This window comes from Canis lupus, chromosome 35 (assembly GCF_011100685.1).
Source record: "Canis lupus familiaris isolate Mischka breed German Shepherd chromosome 35, alternate assembly UU_Cfam_GSD_1.0, whole genome shotgun sequence".
In the NCBI taxonomy this organism is placed as follows: Eukaryota; Metazoa; Chordata; class Mammalia; order Carnivora; family Canidae; genus Canis; species Canis lupus.
In genome coordinates, this window is record NC_049256.1 from 6,673,693 (window position 1) to 6,690,162 (window position 16,470).

Consider the following 16,470-nt stretch of genomic DNA (forward strand, 5'->3'; position numbering starts at 1 on the left):
AATAATCTTGTTAAGAGTACCAAAAAGCAAAATGCAACACTTGATGCTCACCACACACTTAATAGCTGTCCCAGGTGGCAGGTCTGTGTGGCTCTGAACTGAGCGAAGGAATAAAGGATACAAAAGAACAAGAGTTCTTGTGGAATATTCCACGCACCAGCAAGTTCTGATTAAAGGCAGGTTTGTATTCTATCTGCTTTGAGGCTTTAGTGCAATAATATATATACCATGAGTTTTCAAGAACTGTTAGGAACAAACTGGATTTGTCCATTTGTTCCAAAGCGAAAGAATACTTGGCAGTTCATGTCTTCAGTGTAGCTTATTTTAGAAAGAGAAAGGTGCTTGGTGTTAGTACTCTTCACATTAGATTATTATTCACCTTAGCCTTCTTGATCAATCAGTGGCACATGGGCGCAAAAGAGGCAGTCAATGTCAAAAGGTCTGCAACAGTGAGCACAGAAACCTGTGGAGGAAACCCTCTGCCTGGTTCCTGTCCTGTCCAGGAGCTCAGGGTTCCATGTCCTCAACTTCTAGTTCCAAGAGAGAACAGACTACTAAATAGGAACCATCAGTCCATTCATTCAGACTACAATCAAGAGGCTTCAATAACATTGCATTTAGTGGTGTAGCAGGTAGTAATTAAGACCTGACATTATCAACAGTTAGTAATTTACCAGTCACAAAACTAGAGAATGCTTGTTTGGCTACTTTGGCTGTTAAAAAGAAATTGTGAAAATAAATATCTTTGATGTCTACAACTTTTTCTGGCCAAGCCGGAGGATGCATGGGGTTGCAGGAAGCTCCCACACCACAGCAGAGTGTGGAGTCCTGGAGAAAGCAGCGCACTGGGGGCTGGGAGGCAATCTAGTTCCCACTCTGTCATTTACCAGTTGTGAGGCTTGAGTCAAGCTATTTATCCTTTCTACCCTTGTCTTTGTTCGAGACCCATTTTATCACTTGCTGGCTATTTCGCCCACACTTGAAGTCACCCATGCTGGAACACCAATGCAGTGCTTCTGGTTCTGATGCGCGCCCCCTTGGGTCTCACGGTCGGCCCGGAGTGCTCCTCCGCACAGGTCTCTGGCCCCCGCTGTGGCAGACATTAACTGTTGGCTGGCCCAGCAGCCACTGCCCAACCCTTTTCTTTGTGCGGCCTCCTGCTCCAGAGGCTAGACTAGCTAACCTTCCTTTTTCAGCCTCACGCTCAGCTAGTGATAGAAGAGTTCTGGCCAATGCTACAACCAGAAGTCCACCAGAAAGGTTCCAGGAAGTTTACCCTTTCCTTACGAAAAGGAAATGTACTCTTTCCTGGTTGGGGTGCCCTGCTTTCTTCTTGCCTCAAATAGATTTATCTGGAATGTCAGGAGCCATTTGCAACCATCAGGCATAAGCATCGGAGGAAAACAAACATTCAAGACACCTTGACATCATCTAGCAGCTAAATCAGTTGGAGCAGCTCCTTGTCTCTAGACCTTGTCTATGTGAGAATAAACCCCTTACTTACGTACCGTGTAAAGGTTTTCTATTACTTGTCAAAAGCATTCCTAATGATATTTATTTTTAAGGTGGTGCTTATGAGGTCAGATCCTCTACACACGTTTTCTTCCTTTGAACTTTATGGATAAACTTCTGATGATGTGAATATAATAAAGGGAAGTCTCATTTAAAATGTAGTCGGGAAGCCGTGTAGGGGCTGTCTCTCACCTGCTGTCTAGCTTATCTCACACTAGTGGACAGGAAGAAGCTTACTTTACTACCCCAACAGAAGAAGGAAGATTTTCTCCTGGCCCAGCAACAGCCCAGCCAACGAGAAATCATCACCACCCAGAGCTCTTCACTTTTCCTCCAACTGCCTTTTGTTCCAAGCAGCCCTTCTAACCTCATCCTTTCTCTCTACAATGTTTCTCTCCTTTGTTCTCCAGACTGGCCTATGGTTTGCCCTAGCCTGCATGTTCTGAGTTGCAATTTCTCTATTCCTGAACAGACTCATTTGCCGGGTAAAATAAGGGGCTTTTTGGTTACTTTACTGCTCTCTACCTTTAATGGGAGGCTCATTTTGATTTGCAGTTCTCACCACAATGCTTAATGTACGGGAAGTGTAATACTCAAACATTTAATGAAGAAAGGAGGAGTTCTGACACTCAACTTGGTAAGCATTTGGGCATTATTGTTCCTTTTTCTCACATTTTACAACATTTTTAACCTATAAGAGGAATTGGCTGATAAAAGTTACCTCTGAATACAATTTCCTCTTACTTTTCAAAAAGAATTTTTTTTTAAAAGATTTTATTTATTCATGAGAGACACACAGGGAGAGAGGCAGAGACACAGGCAGAGGGAGAAGCAGGCTCCATGCAGGGAGCCCGACGTGGGACTCGATCCCGGGTCTCCAGGATCACGCCCTGGGTGGAAGGCAGAGCTAAACCACTGAGCCACCTGGGCTGTCCTGAACAAAGAATTATAAAAATACACTGGATAGTTATTGTGCTAAGCACTAGAAAGGAAGACATAAAACAATTTTTGCTTTCAAGGAATGAATGGCAGAGACAAGTAAACCTACAGCTACAATAGTGTTTGACATGTGTAATAATAAATCTGAGAGCATAATGCTTCCTCAACATTTACTTACTTTCCACTTTATCCAGAAACTGGCTCTCAGGCACAGCACCAATCACCTCAACTTCCTATCCTTCCTGCATCTTCGCCTCCTTTACCCACCGATAAAAAAGTGTCTCTCTGCCTGTCCCAGGACCAACTGTGCTCTCAGATACACCACTTCTCACCTCTTGTGGGGTCTTGCTCTAACAGTTATCTGAACTCCCAGATCACGTTAAACAGACTTCCTGGGGTGGTGGGTTGGTTTATACTCACTGTAGCTGTTTACTTCCTTCTGATTCACTTCTCAACGCCCATAACCCAGGTTCAGCCTTGACCACCTCACTAACACTGCTCTCTGGTAAAGGTCCCTAGAGATCTCGGTACTGCCAACACCAGGCATCACATTTCCATCTTTATTTATTGGACCTTGCTGAAGCAAGTGACCTTGGCCACAACTACCTTCCAAAAACATGTGACTATCTTGACTTCTGTGATACTGCTTGCACTGCTTGTTTTCTTCTTCTTTGTAGATACTACAGTAGTTATCCAGGTGTGGCTAGGGGCCACTGGGGGGGTCTGAGACCTTCCAGCGGATCCATCAGGAAAATTATTTTCACAGTACCACAACTGCCTGTTCTCACTCTCTTAAGCGTGTCCAGTGGAATTTCCCAGAGGCTAAATGACATGTGGTATAGCAACAGGCTGTAGGCAGCAGCAAATATAAAAATCTTCTCTTCTTCTATTAAGACATTCATTGAAGAGATTGGCAAAAATGTTGAAGAATGTCACTCTTGTCACTAATTTTTTTTCTTTTTTGGAAAAAAAATGGTTACTGTTCCTAAAAATGTCATTTATGTTAGTATGTGATGGGCTTATTAATTCATTCACAAATAGATGTTTTAGTTTTGATTTTCACCATGATATTGATAACTATGCCACACATACACAAAGCTTTTGGGTCCTCGGTTACATTTAAGAATTTAACAGGATCCTGAGACCATTACGTTTGGGACCACATTCTTAGACGATGTCTTCTTGGCCTTCTGTAGCAGCAATTCTTTGGCCAACCCCTTACATTTTGATGTTCTCTAGAACAGCATCCTTAGCACACTAATTTTCTCACCATACACTAAGATTTCTCAATCTTGGCATGTTTGACATTTTGGGTCAGATAATTCTTTATTATGGGGACTTTGTGTTTAGACCAGAGACGTCCCTGGTCTCTAACGAGACATCCCTGTTTCTAACTACTAGATGCCTCTAGCATCCTCTCACTCAAGTTATAACAACAAAAATGTCTCCAGGTATTGTCAGATAAAATTGCCCCTGGTTTAGAAGAACTGTTTAAATACTCTTCCTGGAAATTTCACCTAATATCAAAACTCTTTTTTAAGAGAGTGTGCATACATTGGAATGGAGGGGAGGGAGAGAGAGAGAATCGCAAGTAGGCTCCACGTCTAGCACGGTGCCCCATCACACAGGGCTCCATCTCACAACCCTGAGACCACGACCTGAACTGAAATTAGGAGTTGGATGCTTAACTGACTGAGCCACAGAGGAACCCCAGGCACAACTGTAAGCACCTGACATGTATTAACTCATTTAAACTTCCACTTGAGAGAGAAATCATTATCTCTGCTTTACAGAATCTGTTTAATAGATTAAGAAACTGCAGCACAGAGAGGTGAAAAGACTTGCCCAGGGTCACAAGGCAAGTAAGTAAGGACGTTAACTCTTGCCCTGTTTGCTCCCCTGAGCTGTGGACTCTTGTGAATAACTGCCTTTGCTGGGCATCACTGACATTTACTCAAGATGTCTGAAGATGTATTTGTAAGTCTTCTTGTCACAAGACCAGCTATTTCTGTATTTCTTAAGTCCGTTAATGGCACAACGTCCCATTTAATCTTTCTGTGCCTCAGCTAAATAGTAACCTGGAAGTGATTCTAGACTTTCCTTGGAATCTCTTCTTCCTTATTCCTGAATGCAATCATTCACAGGTTTCTAACAAGTTTACCCTATAATTATTAATCAAATATGTCTTTTTTCTCTATCAGCCACTATTCCTACCTTCATTAGGAACCTAATCTCTCCTCAGCACTGCTGTAATCAGCTCCCATTTGGTGTCCTTTTTTTTTTAAATTTTTATTTATTTATGATATAGAGAGAGAGAGAGAGAGAGAGAGAGGCAGAGACACAGGCAGAGGGAGAAGCAGGCTCCATGCACCGGGAGCCCGATGTGGGATTCGATCCGGGGTCTCCAGGATCGCGCCCTGGGCCAAAGGCAGGCGCCAAACTGCTGCGCCACCCAGGGATCCCCCCATTTGGTGTCCTTATATTTAGTCCCCAAATTTATTTTCTACACAGCTACCAGTGACCTACCTAAAATGCAAATCTGGCCATGTCATTTTCTGGTTTAAAACGCTTTATTGGCTGCCTGTTAGCTCAGAATAAAGTCCAAGTTCCTTAGCATGGTGCCCAGGCCCCTGAATATGTGGGCTCTCCACCCTTTGTCTCATTCTCTGTCACCCCCTGAATCACACTTCACTCTCTAGCAATTAAACCGTCTACTGTTTACTGTTATTTGAGCACACTATGTTGTTTCATGCTTTTGACCCAATGTCATCTTCTGGGAAGTGTTCCTGATTCTACCCCATGCATACCCATTACAGCACTTAACACAGTTTGTTAAAATGATTTCCATAACTGTATCCTATGGAGGTATGTTAAAAAAGCCACTGACGGTAGATGCCTTGCTGAGCCCAAAGCTCTCACCTTTCTACCTCCAGGTTTTGGTATGGTACGGAGCAAAGTAGTCTTTGGACGTTTCTGAAAACACTGAAGTAAAATAACACTTTGTCCTGAGAGGATCATGATAGAGCTGACTCTCAAGAGGATGAACTAAAGACAAGAGGGTTTAAAGGGCATGCCCACCAGAGAGAACTTCACAAGGGGAAAGCACTGTCTTTGAAATTCTCAAGACACAGCCTAATACAGAAGGACATTTTTTTTTTTTTTTAAAGACTTTCTTTGAGAGAGAAAAAGCAAGCACGTGCAGGCAGCAGAGGCAGAGGGAGAAGCAGGCTCCTCAGAGCAGAGAGCCTGATGCAGGCTTCAATCCCAGGACCCTAGGATCATGACCTGAAGCCAAGACAGACGCTTAACCGACTGAGCCATCCATACGCCCCCAGAAGGGCATTATTTCTTAACTATTAAGTTTATTATCTGAGACCTCATACCGGTGGGAATCTCAGGTTTTAGGTCCATGATTTCAAGAAAATGTAAAATGATTACCAGATTCCTATAGTTAGTACATTTACATGCATATTTTAAACTAAATAAATTTAGTTTAAAAGCATGATTCAAAGTATAATTTGAACAATTATTTACTAAATGTGTATTACTTTACAGTGGCTCATACAGAAACCCATTTCCAATTTTCTGCCCACCAGGTACAGCTTTGAATGATTTTCCTGAGGTTTACCCCTGTTGACTTGGCATTTATTCACTTGAAAAAATTTTGCCTCAAATGTGGATTTCCCCACCTGGCTCATAAATCATTTCCAAATGGATTTTTAGTAATGTAGCAGTCCTCAGAGGTTACCTAGTCCGACAAGCTAATTTTGTAAACAAGAAAATTGAAATACTAAGGTTGAGTGACTTGTTGAAGGTTATATATTCTCTGAGGCCCCCTCTTGACCTCTCTACAGTGTGCTTTCACATCGACCCCATCCCCCCCTTCAGTGTGGGGCCTGTGTACTGATTCCTAGTTCTTATTTATTCTCAGCAAATTTAAATGACAAAATATCTTCTTCCAGACTGTAAACACCTGGTCACCACTTATTCACGTGCATATTTTGTAGGTTTCTTCAACAGACTTGGTGAAGTCCTTGGTGCTAAGTACTTGATTCAGTTTTTGTTAAAAATTCCACCCATACCCCTCATGTTCGAAAACTTTACCTTCCAAAGACAAAGTCACTAAGTAGAACCAGGCTCTCCCAGGAAACGTATCTTTCAACCACCTGACTGGTCTTACTGGTAGGACTCGATGTTGCTCTCGAATTTACAGGACAGAATGACTTTTCTAAGCAGGTATCTAAAAATTAGTCACTGCTCGAGAGGTCTAGCTTTCTGTCCCATAACCAACACTGGGCTGGGTCTACCTACCAGGGGGCCTGCCAGCTCATACACCCTTGGGAGGGTGGCACCTGTGGAACCAGACTCTCTCTTGGGACACTCGATCTCACCCACAGTGAGACCTGGCCTAACTATGGCTCAAAGTCTGAGTTGGAGAGGTAGTAGGAAAACATCAAACCTAAGGACGCAGAGGGAAAACCCATAAGAAACATTCAGTAAAAATGAGTCAGAAGTTGTAAGAAAGCAAGGGTTGTGAGGCAGACAAAAGTATGGACGTGAATGAGGGAGTCGAGAGCAAGTATGAGAAGGGGGCGGGCGTGGGGAAAGTTGTGCGCTGCACTGGGGGATGGGAGTTTAGCCTGTCACTCTCCTAAAGGATCCTGAAGATCCTTTAAGCTGTATCCCCATCTGATGAGGCCAAGGCAAGTGTTTCAGAGCCTAGAAGTCTGTTTCTTTCCTTTCCGGCTACCTGAATCTCCTGTTCTCACCCCACCGCCTCCTCAAAGCCAGTGCCCCGAGGAGCAAGGATTTGATTCTTGCAACCAGGAAAGCGAGTCAAGGCACCTCGCTGCAGCGAGGCTTCAGCTTTCCCAGAGGCTGCTCGCTCACTTCCACGACCAACTCTTCCATCCCCCGGGGAAGTTCTACACGCGCCACAAACCGGCCCTGAGCCTGAGGCTTGCGGAAGCACAGCGGTCAGCGCGCCCCCAGAGAGCCACCCAGGGAACCATCACAGGATTGGAACCTCTTCCCTGATACCATGAAGGCCGAGCCCCCTCCCCCTGCTCTCTTCTCCAGGTTTCAGAGGGCGCCTTGCTTCCCCTCCCACCGAGGTTTTCAGAGGACACTCTGCTCCCACCCCAGGTATCCGAGGACCCCCTGCTCCCCCCCAGGTCTCAGAGGTTCCCCCCCGCCCCCAGGTGTCCGAGGCCCCCCTGCTCCCCCCCAGGTGTCCGAGGCCCCCCCGCTCCCCCTCCAGGTGTCCGAGGCCCCCCCGCCCCCCGTACCCAGGTATCCGAGGCTCCCCTGCTCCCCCTCAGGAGTCCGAGGCCACCCCTGCTCCCCCCCAGGTGTCCGAGGCCCCCCCGCCCCCAGGTATTCGAGGCTCCCCTGCTCCCCCCAAGGTGTCCGAGGCCCCCCCGCCCCCCGTCCCCAGGTATCCGAGGTTCCCCTGCTCCCCCCCCAGGTGTCCGAGGTCCCCCTGCCCCCCGCCCCCAGGTGTCCGAGGTCCCCCTGCCCCCCGCCCCCAGGTGTCCGAGATCCCCCTGCCCCCCGTCCCCAGGTATTCGAGGCTCCCCTGCTCCCCCCAAGGTGTCCGAGGCCCCCCCGCCCCCCGTCCCCAGGTATCCGAGGCTCCCCTGCTCCCCCCCCAGGTGTCCGAGGTCCCCCTGCCCCCCGCCCCCAGGTGTCCGAGGTCCCCCTGCTCCCCCCCCAGGTGTCCGAGGTCCCCCTGCCCCCCGCCCCCAGGTGTCCGAGGTCCCCCTGCCCCCCGCCCCCAGGTGTCCGAGGCCCCCCTGCTCCCCCCCCAGGTGTCCGAGGCCCCCCTGCTCCCCCCCAGGTATCCGAGGCCCCCCTGCCCCCCGCCCCCAGGTGTCCGAGGCCCCCCTGCCCCCCGTCCCCAGGTATCCGAGGCCCCCCTGCTCCGCCCCAGGTATCAGAGGTTCCCCCCCGCCCCCAGGTGTCCGAGGCCCCCCTGCCCCCCGCCCCCAGGTGTCCGAGGCCCCCCTGCTCCCCCCCAGGTGTCCGAGGCCCCCCTGCTCCCCCCCAGGTATCCGAGGCCCCCCTGCCCCCCGCCCCCAGGTGTCCGAGGCCCCCCTGCCCCCCGTCCCCAGGTATCCGAGGCCCCCCTGCTCCGCCCCAGGTATCAGAGGTTCCCCCCCGCCCCCAGGTGTCCGAGGCCCCCCTGCTCCCCTGCACGTGTCCTCTCCGCCCCTCGCTCCCCCCGAGGCGCCGGGACCGCGCTGGCCGGCCTGGGAGGCAGGTGGGCGGCGGAGGCTCCGCACCCGGGCCCGAAGCCGCCGCCGCGGGACAGACACAAGCCGCCCCCGGCCCCGCCGCCCGCCGCCCGCCGCCCGCCGCGTCACCTGTAGTTGTAGGCGCTGAAATGCTTGCTCTCTCTCAGCATCGCCCGGTACAGATCTAACACTTGTGCGCGGCTGGAGGCTGCCATTTTGGAAAGGGGGAAACAAACAAACAAACCCGCGAAGCGGGGCGTCTTCGGGAAGGCCCCGACGTCACCCAACCCGCTCGGCAAAGCCGCGGACGCGTGAACCGCGCGGCGGAGCCGGGCCGGGGCGGCCAGCGGGCCGGGAGCTCGGCAGGCAGGCGCAGGCGGGCGCAGGCGGGCTCGGGGCAGCCCGAGGGGGAGGCGCCGGCCGGGAGGCGGGCCCCGGGCGCGGCCGCTCCCCCCTCCCCCCCCCCGCGGGCCGAGGCGGGCAGAGGGGAAGCCGCCGGGACGGGGCCGAGCCCGAGGACGCCTCGAGCGCCCAGAGCCCGCCGCCCGAGAGCTGCCCGCCGCCGCGTTGCCATGGTTACCGAGCGCGCCGCCGCTCGACGCCCCGCCCCCGGCCGCGGAGGACCCGCCCCCTCGCGCTGGGGCTGCCCTCCGCGCTGCCTGAGGGCCCGAGCCGGGCTTCCGGGGCGCCTTGACTTTCCCGCGCTGTGTCTGTGGGTCCCCAGCGCAAGGGCGCTTCCGGGGTGCGGGGTCGCGACGCGGGGGCCGCCGAGGCGGTGGGGGCGAGGGACTCCCTGCTGTACGGCTCCGCTCGGGGCGACCGGCTTGGGGGCTTGAGAGCAAGGACCCCTCTCTTGCCAAGATGGCGGCGCCCAGCGAGCTGCGGGGGTCTCGCTGAGGCTGCGAGTGCGGCGGCGGCTTGGAGCCTCCCGGGGGGGTGAGCAGCGCGCAGCGCGGGGTGCCTGGGGGTGCCTGGGGGTGCCTGGGTCTCCTGCGGGCGGTGGGCGAGTGCTGGCCTGGTCGCGGCCGCGGTCGGGGGCGCTGGCTCGGGGCTCCCCTTCCCCGCCTGTGCTCTGAGCTCTCGAGCTTTGCAGGGTCCTGGGTCCTTCGGGGCCGGGGCCGGGCTGCTGCGCCCGCGGAGACCTGGGGCGCCGGGGCCGCTTCCGTGCATTTAGCCGACCTGATGATTTTTTTTTTAAAGATTCACTTATTTATTCATGAGAGACACAGAGGCGCAGGCAGAGGGAGAAGCAGGCTCCACGCAGGGAGCCCGACGCGGGACTGGATCCCGGGACCCTGGGGTCACGCCCTGGGCTGCAGGCGGCGCTAACCGCTGAGCCCCCCGGGCTGCCCCGCCGACCGGATGATTGTTAACGTGGCTTTTGCATTTCACCAAGAACTTGGTATTTTCCGGGACTTTAAGGGGCAGGAAGCGCCCGTCAGCGTACTTGCAACCTGGTGTCCCTGCGTGCACCCAGATGGCACTTGGTAATGTTACTCCTTGGGATGCAATGGCGTTTGAAAAGAAAAAATATAAAAGGCATGGAAGAGAACATACTTTTTTTTTATCATTATCATTTTAAAGATTTTATTTATTTTATTCATGAGAGACACACTCGAGAGGGAGAAGCAGGCTCCATGCAGGGAGCCCAATGCGGGACTGGATCCCGGGACCCCGGGGTCATGACCTGGGCCCAAGGGAGGCGCTCAACTGCTGAGCCACCCAGGTGTCCCCCAAACATACTTTTTTTTTTTAAAGATTTTATTTATTTATTCATGAGAGACACAGAGAGAGAGAGGCAGAGACCCATGCAGAGGGAGAAGCAGGCTCCTCGCAGGGAGCCCGATGTGGGACTCGATCCCGGGACCCTGGGGTCACAACCTGGGCCGAAGGCAGATGTTCAACCACTGAGCCACCCAGGTGCCCCAAACATACTTTTTTTTTTTTTTTTAAAGATTTTATTTATTTATTCACAAGAGACACACACAGGGAAAAGCAGGCTCCCTGCAGGGAGCCCCACGTGGGACTCCATCCCAGGACACCCGGGGTCACGCCCTGGGCCGAAGGGAGGTGCTCAACTGCTGAGCCACCCAGGCTTCCCCCAAACATACTTTCATTAAAATCTTTTTAAACCTCCTATTTGATTTTTTTTTAAGGCCTCTCATTTCTATGAACATCAAAATAAGGCTTTTTTTTTTTTTTTTTAAATAGGATACCCAAACTTCTGTCGCTCTTGCAGGTTGATCACGTCATTGGGCGAGTCTTCCCTCAGGATTATTCGAAGAGATTTTAATAGTTTGAGTTTGTCCTGGGCATTGCTTAAACGTTCAAGAAAGGAATTGCACGTTTTTACGGAGTAAGATCTAGAGCTTTTTTTTTTTCTTTCCGTGCTATGTGAGTGCTAATGACGTAAAAGGCGGCACCTGGGAAAAGGACACCATTCGTCCAAGTTACACATAGAGAAAGCTGGGGACCCCTGGGTTGCTCAGCGGTTGAGCGTCCAGGGCATGACCCCGGGGTCCTGGGATCGAGTCCAGCATTGGACTCCCTGCGGGGAGCCTGCTTCTCCCTCTGCCTGTGTCTGTGTCTCCCCCACCCCCATGTCTCTCATGAATAAATACATAAAATCTTAAAAGTACAGAGTGCTTCAGGTGGAGTACTGGGGAAGTGCTATGGGGGTCTCAGCGTGAGAGGTCACTTTCATGGTTGGGGCCTGGGCCACCCCTCAGATGGACAGTCAATGTGATTTTGACTAAGTTTCAGGGATTTTTAAAAAAATTCCCCAGGTGATTGGTTGCAGTCTGGTAGAGAAGCATTGATCTGTAGGAATTAGGGGGCCTTTTGGAGGAGGTGGTATTCATGTTGCTTGAGAGAATTTAGGTTAGCTAAATCTTTTTTTTTTCTAAATATTTTATTTATTTATTCATGAGAAAGAGAGAGAGAGAGAGAGGCACAGGCAGAGGGAGAAGCAGGCTCCATGCAGGGAGCCCGGTGCGGGACTTGATCCCAGGTCTCCAGGATCATGCCCTGGGCGGAAGGCAGGAGCCCAACTGCTGAGCCGCCCAGGGATCCTCAGGTTAGCTAAATCTTGAAAAGAATTCCGGGATTTGGATATGTGGATGTATTAGTAAGATGGTTATGAAGAATGTAGGTTTACCCTTACAAAGGGTAAAGGAAAGAGTCTGAGTGAGGGCTAGGGAAAGATGATCCTGGTCTACAGAACTCTGAAGCCTTATGAGGGAGGGAGTAGGAGAGTGCTTGACGGTGAGTGCAAGAGAAGTACCCGGAAAGGGCTGAAGCCAGCTGAGTCCTTGTAGGATCTCAGTTAATCCTTTGGAACCTTGATGGGAAAGAAAGCTGTTAATTGCATTTAAAGATAGGGAAGCTGAGAAGTTAGATTACTGAGCTGGAGGTAAGCAGCTAGGAAGCGGGGAGGGTAGGCATTGGCCCAGGATATGATCTGTCTAGCTGTGATGCTACACTGCTTTACAGACAGTCTTCAGTGGAAGCTTCAGGAGTTTGAGGTGTTTTAATTTTTCTTGGATAACATGGGTAAATTTCAGATGTATTTGAAGTTTAATTTCGTTGGATTCCCACTTATTTGTGAAGCTAACTGGTTAGCCCCTGACAAATATTCAGAAAATCGCAAATGTTGATTTTTATATTCGCTTTTTAGTCTTTTAAGAGAAATTTACATTTTTTTCTATTACCATTTTTTTTTCCCTATAACTATGTCTTAGAAAAGACCTACATCGAATACCTTTTTTAGGTTGTCTGTTCTTATGTGCCACAGATATTATTATCTCATGGGGAATTTCTGAGACTCACCTTTCTATAGAAGCTCTTTTCAAATATACCTAAGAAAATCTGTTCTCTGAGAAAGTTAGAAAGCAGCTATATAATCTAACTTCATTGATTGGAGGATAAGAGTTCCCCTTGTGGGCAGCAGCAATAAAACTGACAATCGATTTTATGTAAAGTGTATCAAATGTCACTTCTAGAGGATTTTTTTTTTTTTTAAAACAAATTCTTTGCCTTCTGAAGGAAAGAAACCATCTTTTCCTAATACAGACTCCTACCAACTTCGGAATTCTTTCACAGTGTGGTTTATGGTAGTATTCTGCTACAGATCACCTTCATTTTTTATACTAGTTATGAGGGATAACTTAAAGGAATGATGTTTTTTTGTTTGTATGTTTTCTAATGATTTGTTAATCAACCAGCTATGTGTGATGGTAATGACAGCTATTATTTATTCAAAGTGCATTTTCTCTTCCAGCAGCTTTGCCAGGCAGTTCACCAACATGTCAGTAATTCTTATAAAGACCCATTTGAAGCTCTGATGGACTTCTTTGAGTGGGGAGTAATACCTGCCATCTCTTGTTTGTCCAGATTAGTTGGTCGTTTACAGAAAACACTTAGGATCTGCAGTGCTGACTATGCTGTTTGGAAGAAAAAAACAGCCTATGTTTTGCTAATCACTGACAAAATACCGGGTTGATGTCTCCTGATATTCAGTAACTGAGTTCCATGACATTGACTGTTAACTTGGAGGGAGGAGATACATCTTTGTAAAGGAAAATCCTACAGTTCTTTCCTACTATGTGTTTCTTTCCTATTTGTCTTCTTAACTACTCAAAACAGAACACTTCACCTCTAGTCACCAGATGTGTGGGTTTTTTACTGACACCAAAGCAATTCTCTGTAATACCAGCTGGGTGTCTTAACAGTTCAGCTTAATTTTGACGATACTCGGAGGCAGTATCAGATGCCACAGGTTAATAAGGGCTCATTCCCATGAGACTGCCCTCCCTTCCCTCCTGTTTCAGATGCCAATTACAAGTAGTAGGTCCCCAGGTGACCCACACCTTCTGTCCACTTTGGCTGCAAATTAGACCTCTTTCTCAGGTTTGAATAATTTCCTAGACAGGCTCACAAAACTCAAGGAAACAGATTATCAGTTAATTAAAGGTTGAGATAAACATACAGATGAACAGCCAGATGAAGAGATATATAGGGTGAGGTCTGAGAGGGTCCTGAGTGCAAGAGCTTCTGTCCCCATTGAGTTGCGGTGAACCACCCTTCCTGTGTGGATGTGTTCACTCACCTGGATGCTCTGCAAACCCCATACCATTGGAATTTTATGGAAGCTTCCTCATGTAGTCATGATCAGTCAGTAACATTTCTAGCTCCTCTTGTTTTCTAGAGAAGCGGGTTTGGGGGGGGGGGTGGGGCTGAAAATCCCAAGCATCTAATCATGGCTTGGTATTTCTGGTAACCAGCTTCCCTCAGGAGCCTTACAGGAGCCCACCCAGAGTCACTTAAGAATAAATGATGCTCCTAATGCTCTTAACACTTAGGAATTTTCAAGGGTTTCAGGATCCCTGTGTCAGGGCTGGGGTCAAAGACCAAATATTAGAACAAGAGATGCTTCTAGTATTGTTGCCTTTTGGAAAATAAAACAAGGTTGTAGGAGACGGGAACTGGGGGCAGAGACCATATATATATATATATATATATATATTTTCTATTATCTCACAATCCTTGATACTTGTCTTAGTCTGTTTGGGCTGCTTTAACAGGATATCATAAACTGTATAGCCGATAAACAAAAATTTATTTCTTCTAGGTCTGGAGGCAGGGAAGCTCAAGATCAAGGTGGTGGTAGATTCAGTGTCTGCTGAGAGCTTACCGATTCATAGATCGCTGCCTTTTTACTGTGTTCTCACATGGAAGGAGCAAGGGATCTTTCTGGGGCCTCTTATAAGGGTACTGATCCTGTTCTTTAGGAATCCTCCTGATCTAATCACCTCAAAGTTCCTGCCTTTTTATACCATCACCTTGGTTTTTAACTTAGGATTTTAATGTGAATTTTGGGGGGATGTTTACAAACAGTAGATTGCAATATTATGCTGCAGGGTGTTATTAATATTAGAAGCTAAACAGAGAAGTCATGAATTCTCGGCCATTATAGTGAATACTTTATATGATTTAATATTTCATAGCTTTTTAATTTAAAAATTTATTTGCTGAGCACAACTAAAGCAATTCAGCAGGGCAAACCTGTGTCCTGTATATTGTGTAATTGTGAGCTTGAGTTAACTAATATTTGAGAGTATAAAAACCTGGCTTGTGTGAAATGAATTGCAGTAATATTGACAGGCAGTGATACAGAGTTATCTTCAGTTAATAAGGATTCATTTATTGGGAGAAATATCTTTATAACGATTCCTGGAATTCTGGATGGCAGGGGAGAGTGGAAATGGAGAAATCGCGATACAGAAGAAAGCTTATCAGGCATACTTTCTTCCCTCCTTGACATTTCCAGGTACAGGCGTTGTTATTTATCTATTTCAGGTCTTTGAGCACTGTGAAATAAATGCATGTGCCTGAACATTGATGATGTTAAGCTCTGTTAGAATCCCATTCATACCTTGGTTGCAGTGCAGTGAGAGCACTTCGAGCCTCCTGAGACCTGGTTGTTATGGTGCCACTCTCATTTGTAGAGCCCTGTCTTCCAAGAATTGCCTATACTCCCTACTTTATAAAGCATCTGGGTAGACTGTCCAAGATTAATACATTTCATGACAGTAAGGTCAGTTTCACCAGGATGTCCAAGATGAGTTCGAATGTCCCTCTGTTAAAGACCTTGTAGAGGAGAGTCCGTGGGTGCCACATTACACTGTTTTCTGAAAGTCTTTTTCTGTCGTCTTGACAGCTCTTTTAAAATATTCAGTGTAAATTTATATTACAGTAATTTATGCTAATCTCCCCCCCCCAAAAAAAAACACTGCATCATTTTTATTTCAATAATTTTGGGGGTCTCTGGGTGGCTCAGGCAGTTAAACATCTGTCTGGCTCAGGTCATGATTCTGGAGTTACGGGATTGAGCCCCATGTTTTTTTTTTTTTTTTTTTAACTTTTTTTATTGGTGTTCAATTTGCCAGCATATAGCATAACACCCAGTGCTCATCCTGCCAAGCGCCACCCTCAGTGCCCATCACCCAGTCACCCCAACCCCCCACCTACCTCCCCTTCCACTACCCCTTGTTCATTTCCCAGAGTTAGGTGTCTCTCATGGTTTGTCTCCCTCACTGATATTTTCACTCATTTTCTCTCCTTTCCCCTTTATTCCCTTTTGCTAGTTTTTATATTCCCCTAATGAATGAGACCATATAATGTTTGTCCTTTTCCGGTTGACTTATTTCACTCAGCATCATACCCTCCAGGTCCATCCATGTCATCAAAGCAAATGGTGGGTATTTGTGGTTTCTAATGGCTGAGTAATATTCCATTGTATACATAGACCACATCTTCTTTATCCATCATCTGTTGATGGACACCGAGGCTCCTTCCACAGTTTGGCTATTGTGGACATTGCTGCTATAAACATCGGGGTGCAGGTATCCCTGCATGTGACTGCATCTGTATCTTTGGGGTAAATCCCCAGCAGTGCAATTGCTGGGTCATAGGGCAGATCTATTTTTAACTCTTTGAGGAACCTCCACACAGTTTTCCAGAGTGGCTGCACCAGTTCACATTCCCACCAACAGTGCAGGAGGGTTCCCCTTTCTCCGCATCCTCTCCAACATTTGTTGTTTCCTGCCTTGTTAATTTTCCCCATTCTCCCTGGTGTGAGGTGGTATCTCATTGTGGTTTTGATTTGTATTTCCCTGATGGCAAGTGATGTGGAGCATTTTCTCATGGGCTTGTTGGCCATGTCTAGGTCTTCCTCTGTGAGATTTCTGTTCATGTCTTTTGCCCATTTCATGATTGGATTGTT

The 16,470-nt window shown here is 48.2% G+C and overlaps 2 protein-coding genes across 10 annotated transcripts in view; one reads left to right on the forward strand and one right to left on the reverse strand.

Annotated features, from left to right (window-relative positions):
* LYRM4 (LYR motif containing 4) overlaps positions 1 to 9,077 on the reverse strand; it is a 159,595-nt gene extending 150,518 nt beyond the window's left edge. For all 3 annotated transcript variants that reach the window (XM_038584087.1, XM_038584086.1, XM_038584085.1), the window contains exon 1: positions 8,817 to 9,077. In XM_038584087.1, the coding sequence (XP_038440015.1) occupies positions 8,817 to 8,902 (86 nt within the window). In that variant the 5' untranslated portion in view covers positions 8,903 to 9,077. The remainder of the gene's footprint in view (positions 1 to 8,816) is intronic.
* A 419-nt stretch (positions 9,078 to 9,496) lies between these two features.
* Positions 9,497 to 16,470, forward strand: part of FARS2 (phenylalanyl-tRNA synthetase 2, mitochondrial) — a 499,622-nt gene continuing 492,648 nt past the window's right edge. For 4 of the 7 annotated variants that reach the window (XM_038584089.1, XM_038584093.1, XM_038584088.1 and 1 more), the window contains exon 1: positions 9,497 to 9,623. The gene's annotated coding sequence lies outside the window, so the exon portion shown is untranslated. Of the gene's footprint in view, positions 9,624 to 9,957; positions 10,175 to 16,470 lie in introns of those variants that run through there. The other 3 variants (XM_038584092.1, XM_038584090.1, XM_038584094.1) reach the window with 1 other exon arrangement.